The sequence below is a fragment of the Lathyrus oleraceus genome, chromosome 7, assembly GCF_024323335.1.
Source record: "Lathyrus oleraceus cultivar Zhongwan6 chromosome 7, CAAS_Psat_ZW6_1.0, whole genome shotgun sequence".
NCBI classification, from domain to species: Eukaryota; Viridiplantae; Streptophyta; class Magnoliopsida; order Fabales; family Fabaceae; genus Lathyrus; species Lathyrus oleraceus.
The window spans coordinates 197,584,425-197,594,375 of NC_066585.1; the positions used below are offsets into that span (position 1 = coordinate 197,584,425).

A 9,951-nucleotide genomic window follows, 5' to 3' on the forward strand; every position below is an offset into this window, starting at 1 on the left:
ATAGATAAATTCCTCTCACTTTCTCCTTCACACGTATATTTTAGAACTTGATGCATAACCAGACAAAAAATGAGATGAATGGGTGAACTATTCAACGCCGATTCAAAAAAAGAAAGATTTTTCTATCTTTATCTAATCCAAAAGCTCTTGGAAGGTTTCATCTTTTTGTTTTACATCTATTCAAATCAATTTTTTGTCCATATTTTTGAACGAAAATTGAAATACACGTCTCTTACAATCATTTGAAGAAAATGCAATACATATTCTTTCGTTCCGATATTTTTATTTTTTGTATTGATTTTTATTTTATTTTTTTGGTTTAATTTTCTTCCTCCTTCTTCATAATTCTAGAATTATAGTATTTATGTTTTCTTTCGAATATAAATTCTTATTTATTTCCTTAGTATAAATTCTAATTATTATCTTAATTATATTTTATCCTCAGAATTATTTTGATATAGGTTGTTTACTGTCTTTTTAATAAAGATGCACATAAATTTACGGGTCTTCAATTTCAAAGTTCATATAAATTTACGGGTCTTCAATTTGAAAATTTATAGTCTCTATGAATAATAGTCATTTAGATCATCAAATTTTTTGAACTATAATACACATATTTTCGTCCCGATATAACTCTTACTATCTCTTTCGAATATAAACATACCAACAATATTTAATTTCCATTTAATTATTACGATCTATTCTTTGGTTTAATTTCCTTCCTTCTATTTTAAAACATTTTTGTGGTTTACCTATATGGAATAGTTGATGTTTTTATTATTTATAAAAAACATTTTATTTCTTTAGACAAACTATTTCTAACAATACTATAATTAGTGCATATAGATAATTTTAATTTTTATTTCTATCAATACTATAATTAGTGTATATAGATAATATTTGATTTTCATTTCAATTGTTATGAAGTTTTATTTTTTATTTCTTTCTAATTTGGCCAATAATAATCTATGATTCTACATTCATATTTAATAATTAATGACTTATTAAAAAATTAAAACTTATTTCTAACTATTTTAATTATTTATCAATCCAAATTCTGACTCTAAATAAAAACGGAAGCTCCATTTTACAATATTAATGACATTATCTACCAATCAGAATTTTAATTTTGTAGTTAGTATCATATTTTAAAAAATCAAATTGAATCTCAATTTCTCACTATTTCCTAATTATCTATCAATCTAAATCTTCAACCTATAATTAAGGACTATTAGAAATTTTAAAATTATATTTCTTACTTATTATTGATGATAATTATCAACAATTCCAATTTCTAACTCAACAATTAATGTAATATTAAAAAATTTGAAAGTGTTTTTTTCATTATATTTTAGTACAATTATTCTCTTTGAATAAAAATAAATTAAACTAAATTATAAATTTAACCATGAAATTATTCTATTATCTATTATTCAATCATTAAATTTTTAACATACAAACTAATTGATAAATTTTAGTATAATTCTTATATTATTTACAATTACATTGATCTTTTTTATTACTCCTTAAAATTTAAGTTATTCTCAAATGTCCTAATAAACTCATATAATAGTTATTCAAATAAATTCACTCGAAAAAAAATTCTATCAAAATAATCAATTAATTTTCTCTATTACTCTTAAAGTTCAACCTTTTTTCAAATATGTGTTTATAAAACTACATATAATAATTATTCAAATATAATTATTTAAAAATTACTCGATACAAAAAATCTAAAATTTTGATAAAGTTTAATATTTCATATATAGTAACGTTAATATATTATAGATCACCGCGGGTTATATTCTAGTTTAATAAAAATTTCGACACATTAATAAATATGAGAGGTGTTTATGATGAAGAAGCCAAAATCATCATAACTCAGGTTCAACCTATAGCTTTTGCTTTTTCATGCATATCTTATGTTTGGATAAATATTTAAAAATATTTTCTTATTTATAGAGTAGATACATCGTGAGAAAGTAATGATTGCCTAAATCAATTCTAACAAAACCAATTTATCGATTAAAAATAATTTTTGTTTATAAGCACATTTTCAAATTATATTTTATCAAATACGAGACTTTTAATCTAATAAACAAAATAAACAAAGACTTTCAAAAGTCACATTTTTTTTTATTAAATGTTCTGGGACAAAACTCACATGCTTAATGACGAGTCAAAGTGAAAATATCACATGATATAGATGTAAGTAGCAACAAATAGAGAAAAGATTGACAGAAGATAGAGAGCATATCTATCCTTAGAGACCAGCAACATATATTGTTTGAATGGGATTTTCTTATTTGAATCATATGTTTGTGCCTCTGTTCCTTATTAATGTCCATCTAATGATGAAATCATTCTCCTTGAAAGTCACTTGCATTTTTGCGACGTCTTTCATTATGCCCCGCCAGACGTCTTCTACAACTCCTTTTTGTGCCATCAAATTCAGATAGCTCATGGAATCTGAAAAACAAAATATTGAGTAAATTGAAGTTTAATGTACATAGTTATTTACATACTTATCGATATTATAAAACAATTATATTGACTGAAAATTAATCTTGATTAAAATTTTTATAACAATCATTCTTTTGTAATCAGCATGTCACATCAACCTATATCAACTTCTAAAATAATGTTATTTGGGGAATTGAACCCATGTTTTTTGATCTCCACCAAACCTTAAATTAACTACAATGTTGTGAATCCACTTTTTTTTTTTTAATATATTGATAATATCATTACAAACATAAGTTGCCCAAGAAATGAACGGCATAAGTTGTATAAGAAATGAACAAAATTTTAAAGGAGGCAAAATACTATAAATGTTTACTAAGAAACAAACACCACTTGACACTACTTAAGTCTAACAACAAGGGATACACCAATTCAGTACTATGAACCCAGCAACAGAAACCATAATAGGCTACTATACTAGTATTATACTAGAGGAAATTAAAATAAATAAATTAATCTCCTCACCATACCTACAACTTCCACAATAATTTACCGCAATAACCATTAACTACTCAAACGGGTGTATATAGCCTAGAGGCATGGGTTCTTAGCCAGCTTCCCTAAACACTATTAGTCTTCCAACACTAATATTCTCAACAATTACTCCAAACAAAACTATTAAAATTAATTTTTGATTTAATTCATTATTACGAAATCGATTTTGTAAAGTAAAGTGTATTACTCTATATAAGTTATTTTTAAAATTTATATTTAATTGGTATGAGACTTAAATTTCTACCGATACACTTTTAAATATATTTGGCTTCCCCGTTTAAATATCTTTTTGATTTTGTCCAACCTCCTCCCAAATAAGAAAAGACCGTCTCCACCTAAAACTTTAAACTCGTACATCTTTTACTTAAGAACCCACCACATGAGATTTCTACTTTAAAATAAAAAAATAAAATCCCAATAGAAACACACAAAGGATAACTCCCCACCCAGACATCATGCCAAAAACTTGGTTTTCTGACCGTACCCAACCAACTTAACACAAAAGGAGGAAAATCAATTAGACTCCTAATCTAGAAGATACCCAAAGTGAGAGACATCTCACTGCCAATAATACGGTCTCCTAAGACTTCCCAACCTACCTCTCATAGGGGAGTCAAAACCATGTGAACCATATTTTACCTTGATAATATCAACCTAAAACGACGACAAAACAAAATAATTCTCCACCACCACTTACTTAACAAGGTCAGATTAAATTATCTAAGATCTTTCACCCCTCAAACCTCCAACCCTTTTAGCCTTACACACGTCCTCCAACTTAACTCACACAACTTTGGCTCCTCCTTTCGAGCCCGTGAGGGAAAAGTGTTTGCAAATGCACCAATTTCCCCCAAATCAAAATCGACATCTTCAATGAAGGCAAAAAGAGCACATGGATAGAGTTCAACACCGAATTCATAAGGACTATCCAACCTCCAAGATTCACAAAATTGTTCTTCCAATAGGCTAATATCTTCGAACACCCCGACCGAAACCTCCTTTTTAAGGAAGCGTTAAGCCCCTCGACCACCAAAAGAAACCGAAAGGGGGCTAAAGGGTCTCCTTTCTTCAGACCCTTTTGAATACTAATTTCGTTAGTTGGAGAACCATTCACCAACGGCGAGAGAAAACCAGAAAAGACGAAAGCACAAATCCAAACTCTCTGCTTATCATCAAAATCAAATCTGTATAACATATAATCCAAAAAAGATCAACTAACAAAGTCGTAGGCCTTTTTAAAGTATACTTTAAACACCAAACACACCCTTTCAAACACCTTAGCGTAATCTAAAACCTCATTAAGGACAACCACTCCATCCACCAATTTTCGTCCATTAAAAAAGACGGATTGATATTACCTTTCATAAAATCCTAGAATTCCTTGATAAAAGCAAAATAAAAATTGTATGAACCTAGAATATTTGAACCATCACAATCTTCCACAACCTCGTCATTCTATGACAAGGAATGACAAGGGAAAAGGGGCTACAATTGTCCACTTTAAACCTTATAAGAAGATTTGTCTATTAAGAACCACTTGTCATCAACAAAAGCTTTATTAATGACATTCTTGACTTGATACATGCATGAAAGTATCATGTAATCACATATCCTTCTTTCAATCACTTCAAGAATATAAGATTGGAAAAGGATATCATATCTTTCTTTCAACCACTTACGCATGAAATTTGGAAAAGGATAGTATCCTTATTTTTCAAAAGGCTCCACAGTTCTGCAAACTTTGCAAATCAAGCTCTTTAATATGATCCACTCATATTTTAGTGAAGAATGTTATAGTATGGTTTATAATAATAATAATATGTTTAACTTATAAGTGTACTTGGTCTATAACACCCGTTACATCAAAATTTTCATTATAGACAGCCCAAGAAACAAGTACCACACATAATAAAGATTTGAACTTGTAAAAAGTAGAAAAAGAAATTTGATATAGAAGCAACAATGATTGATCCAATTGAAAAAAAAAAGTATATAATAAAATTCAGAAAACTCAAGAGTTAGTTAAAAGAGATTAGGGTTTGTGAACCTGCTACATTGCTGACAAAACCTTTGCTGCATCTCTGCAATGTGTACGGCAGGTGCCTTAGCATGATACTCACATACCTTATGTCTCCGATGATACTGTTTAGCTTCACTTAGATCAGCATCACAATTCTCCACTTGACAACATGGTGTAGTATTCGACCCTCCAGCTTTGGACCTTGGTCTACTATACAGATCTGTTACAGTTACTACCCTCTTCTTTCTACCTTCCTCCTCCTCTTCAAAATCCATTTCATCTTCATCTTCATGTTCCAGCTCTTCATGATTGTTCACCACCTCTTTGTGCCTCCATGTTCTTTTTCCCTCTGACCTTGTTTCCATGGCTTCGAGGAAAAAAAAAGGCCAGAGAGATCTAGAAACAAAGGTTAAAAATGTGAAGAAAACTCAAACGTAGTACTATTCAGATATGAGGAAGAGAACAAGAGCATATAATAATTCTTATATAGAAATAGTAAAACATCACAAGTGTGAATAGTGCGAGAGAATGTATTAGGACCACAAGTCGTGTGGTATGGTATGGTCTTCACATTTATTTGTCGTGAACTAGCTAGGGTAATAGTGAAAGGTGGTGGACTTAAAAGCCTACATTTTTTATAGGTATGAATAGTACAACAAGACCTGGTGAAGACTATGAACAAAAATCTGTTAACCGTAACAAGAGAGTTCATGTATGCAATAATTATTCATATGGCTTATGTTTTAGTCTAAGTTCTAATTATTATGATCTTTCTCATCTTAATTGGAAAGTTAACAAAACCCTTCTTCTCACTCTTCTTAATCATTACATTTGTGGACTTTTCTTTAAACAGAATATGCAAAAATAGTGATAGCTAAGTAAGTGGATCGAATCTAATTCCTATTGGTAGGAAAAAATATGTTTCCTTTTTTTTTTTAGTGGCTTTCAATTTTGGTTAATATTTTATTTAGCGATTACTCTAGTTTTACTATTGTAGAAGCATATGTATACATATATGTATATCAGTTTGGAGGCTGCTCATCTTATTTAGTTTGATTCTTAATGTTAATTTTATAAAAAAAAAATTGCCTTTTTTGAAAATGTTTTTTACGGTCTTGAAGAAGTTATGGAGACAAAAAAAAATTCCTTTAAGGTGGTGTGAAGGTTGACTTTAAGATTTCTAGAACTAAGTGGTCAAATGTTTGCAAGTCTAAATTGAAAAGTGGTTTGGGATTGGGAGGGGTGATCAAGAACTCTAAGATTCCCGGGGCTAAATGGTCAAATGTCTGCAAGCTTAAACAGAAAGGTTAACCGAGTGTCAAGAATCCATGTTTGGTTCACTTGTTCTTTTGGCCAAATGGGGGTGAAGATTGATCTTAGACATTTTTTATCTCTTGTGTGATATCTTATCTATTAGATATGGAGTCATGTTGTTTCCTCCTTATAAGGGTAGGTGTTCTAGTTTATCTTTTCCATCTGATAACTTTTTTAGCAAGTGAACTAATCGAGTCGAAGTAATAAAATATAGGGTAATGTTAACTTGTGCCCTTGGAGCACAAGTTAAGAGATAAATAAAGTAAAAAAATCTTGAAAATTGTGCAGTCAATTTAATACTTCATTCGTTCCTTTTTAATCGTCATTTTTTCACTTTTTACGCATACCATCGAAACTAATCAATTTTACTACTTTTCAAGTAATAATTATCTTTTTTTTACCTATAATACCCCTATATATTTAACTTTTTTTTCTCTCTTTAATAAATAATTAGGGACAATTTTGACAAAATGACAATCAATGTTATCTCGAACTTTGAAAATGATATTTAAAAAAAATAAAATTATTTAGGGGTGTTTGAGAGTATGTTAAAATTGCTAAAAAAGACTTGAATAAATTTTCATATGAGAAATAAGCACAAAAGTATCTAAATAGAAAATGTATAATCAAATCATGCAAATAACATCAAACAATCATATGATCCAATAGAGTAAATTAAATTCACCTCCTAAGACCTAATCAAGAGAAATTTATCAACTCATAGTAATACAAGTAAATATACCATGAGTTGAATCAATGAATAATGAGGTCTTAAATGGTTAAAAACTCCAATTCTTGAGCCTTAATACTGCTTTGCGATCACTTTTGTATCCCAATTTCGTAACCCCTACAGAAGTGTACCTTATGTCCTTTCAAACAATTAAAAGCGTGTCCATAAAGCCTTTTATCATGCACAATATGGTTCCATCGTGCACAATATGGACTAGTCAATTCACCATCGTGTACACGATGCTTCTTATCATGCACACAATACACCTTCTTCTCCTTATTGTGTATATGATGCCATCCATACTGCACACGATTTTTCCAGTAAAGATTTTTCCTTTTGCTTGGCAAATTCTCTTCTTTTTTTTTCATGTAAGTTCCTCTATTTTTCACTTTGATCAAATACTTGTTATATCTTTTACAATTTTCTATTGATTAACTCAAAAAACACTTCAAATGATAACAAATGCTTGTAAAAATTATGTAATGACAGAGTGTCATCACAACTCTAAACGTATTATATTACGTATCCTCAAGGAACTCATTCATACATGCGATCCTCCTAATAATCTTGCACTTACTAAACCAATGACAAACACCATTTATAGCGTAATTAGGACTTACATTCCTTACTTCAATATAAATCAATCCAAAGAGTTTTCTCTAACTTCCCTGTTTACTCATTATGTCTCTCATCTCACCTTTTTATTCGAATTGAACAGATTCATCACATAATAAAAATACAAAAGCAGTTTACCATAAGTTTGCAAAGTTTCTAACAAAGTAAATTAAGGCCATATTTAAATACACACCTTTGAGGTCTTTTAAGGTTGTAATGAGACTTATGTAAAAGTAGGATATTTTGGGATAGTAGGTTTAAACCTTTGGAGTTAGGTTCCTAATTTTTCTTATGTTAACATGTTCCTTTCATAATGATCTTTACCTGATCAATTAGTACTAGAGAATGCAAATTTTTTGGTCTTTTTCATTCATTTAATTTTTTGGTCTTAACATGTTCCTTTTTATTCTTTTTCTTTTCTTTTTATATTGACCATTTTTCTCTAGTACTCCAACCCCAAACTCAAAAGTAGCTAATTTCTAAGAGCAACCTCAAACTTATTCTTTTGCATCGATTAAGGAAACTAAATTTTCTACCTAAATCCAAAGAGGGTGGAAAGATTTAATCTTTCAAGTCAATGGGCTACATATTAGGTTATGTCACCGAATAAAATGGTTAATACTTAAAGGGTTTAATTAACGGATATAAATATTTCATACAAGGTGGCTTGAAAATGCTAAGAGTTTCTACAAACAAGTGCCTCACTGTGTAATTTATCAGACCAATAGACTGAATCAGAAATAAAGCAAATTCTAGAAAATAACAATTGTATGGATACTCTCATAAGAAGGAAAAGTAAACATTGCAATTTTTTGCTCAAGCCTTACTAGCTGAGGTATCTGGAAATTGAGCACATGTCAGTTGGATATTCTTTTCTTAATCTTTCAATTTGTATCTGAAACTTCTATCCATATTATGCTTTCTTTTTCTTTGGTTTTTCTTTTTTTACGTGTCTTGATTTTCTTGTCATTGGTGATGCAGTTAAACAACTTTAACATATGAAGTATAATAGCCCTCCCCATGATGTGTTGCATTGACATAAAACTCTAATCCAATGTCATCATTGCTCTTATTAATCATAAAATTCAGCTTTTTCCAATTCCTCTTTTCCAAATTCTCAAGAACTTTTGAGTACCTATTCAAACTATCAAAATTGAATGATCTTTCAGGGACCACTTTGTAATACTGATTTGCTATCACTTTTGTGTCCCAAATTCGTAACCCTTTCAAAAGTGTACCTTATGTCCTTTTAAACAACTAAAAGGATGTCCAGAAAGCCTTGGTATCGTGCACATTCTAGTTCCATCGTGCGCAATATGAACTAGTCAATTCACCATCGTGTACACGATGCTTCTTATTATGCACACAATGCACCTTCTTCTCCTTATCGTGCACATGATGCCATGCATACTGCACATGATTTTTCAAGTAAATATTTTGCCTTTTTCTTGTAAAGTTCTCTTTTTTTCCAGCTAAGTTCCTCTATTTTTCACTTTGATCAAATACTTGTTATATCTTCTACAATTTTCTATTGATAAACTCAAAAAATACTTCAAATGATAACAAATGCTTGTAAAAATTATGTAATGACATAGTGTCATCACAACCCAAAATGTGTTCTATTACGTGTCCTCAAGGAACTCATTCATACATGTGATCCTTCTGATAACCTTGCACTTACCAAACCAACGAAAAACACCATTTATAGCGTAATTAGGACTTCCATTCCTTACTTCAATTCAGATCAATCCAAAGAGTTTTCTCCAACTTCCCTGTGTACTCAACATGTCTCTCATCTTACCTTTTTATTCGAATTGAACAGGTTGATCACATAATAAAAATACAAAAGCAGTTTACCATAAATTTTTAAAATATCTAATAAAGTAAATTAAGTTCATATCTAAATACACACCTTTGAGGTCTTTCAAGGTTTTAATGAGGCTTATGTAAATGTAGGATATTTTGGGATAGTAGGTTTAAACCTTTGGAGTTAGGTTCCTAATTTTTCTTATGTTAACATGTTCCTTTCATAATGTTCTTTACCTAGTCAATTAGTACGAGAGAATGCAATTTTTTTGGTCTTTTTCATTCATTTAATTTTTTTTGAAGAAGTCATTTTAACTTCTTTTTTTTTTCTATATTCTTTTCTTTTTATATTGACCATTTTTCTCTAGAACTCCAACCCCAAACTCAAAAGTAGCTAATTTCTAAGAGCAACCTCAAACTTATTCTTTTGCATCGATTAAGGAAACTA

At 29.8% G+C, this 9,951-nt stretch overlaps 1 protein-coding gene across 1 annotated transcript; it reads right to left on the reverse strand.

The window, feature by feature from the left end:
• Nucleotides 1-2,142: 2,142 nt before the first annotated feature.
• Nucleotides 2,143-5,617, reverse strand: LOC127106997 (squamosa promoter-binding-like protein 3). The gene is made up of 2 exons (XM_051044289.1): nt 5,066-5,617; nt 2,143-2,469 (listed from the first exon to the last, which is right to left on the reverse strand). The coding sequence occupies exons 1-2, from the start codon at nt 5,401-5,403 to the stop codon at nt 2,361-2,363; spliced, it is 447 nt and encodes a 148-aa protein (XP_050900246.1). The 5' UTR covers nt 5,404-5,617; the 3' UTR covers nt 2,143-2,360.
• Between the last annotated feature and the right edge of the window lie 4,334 nt (nt 5,618-9,951).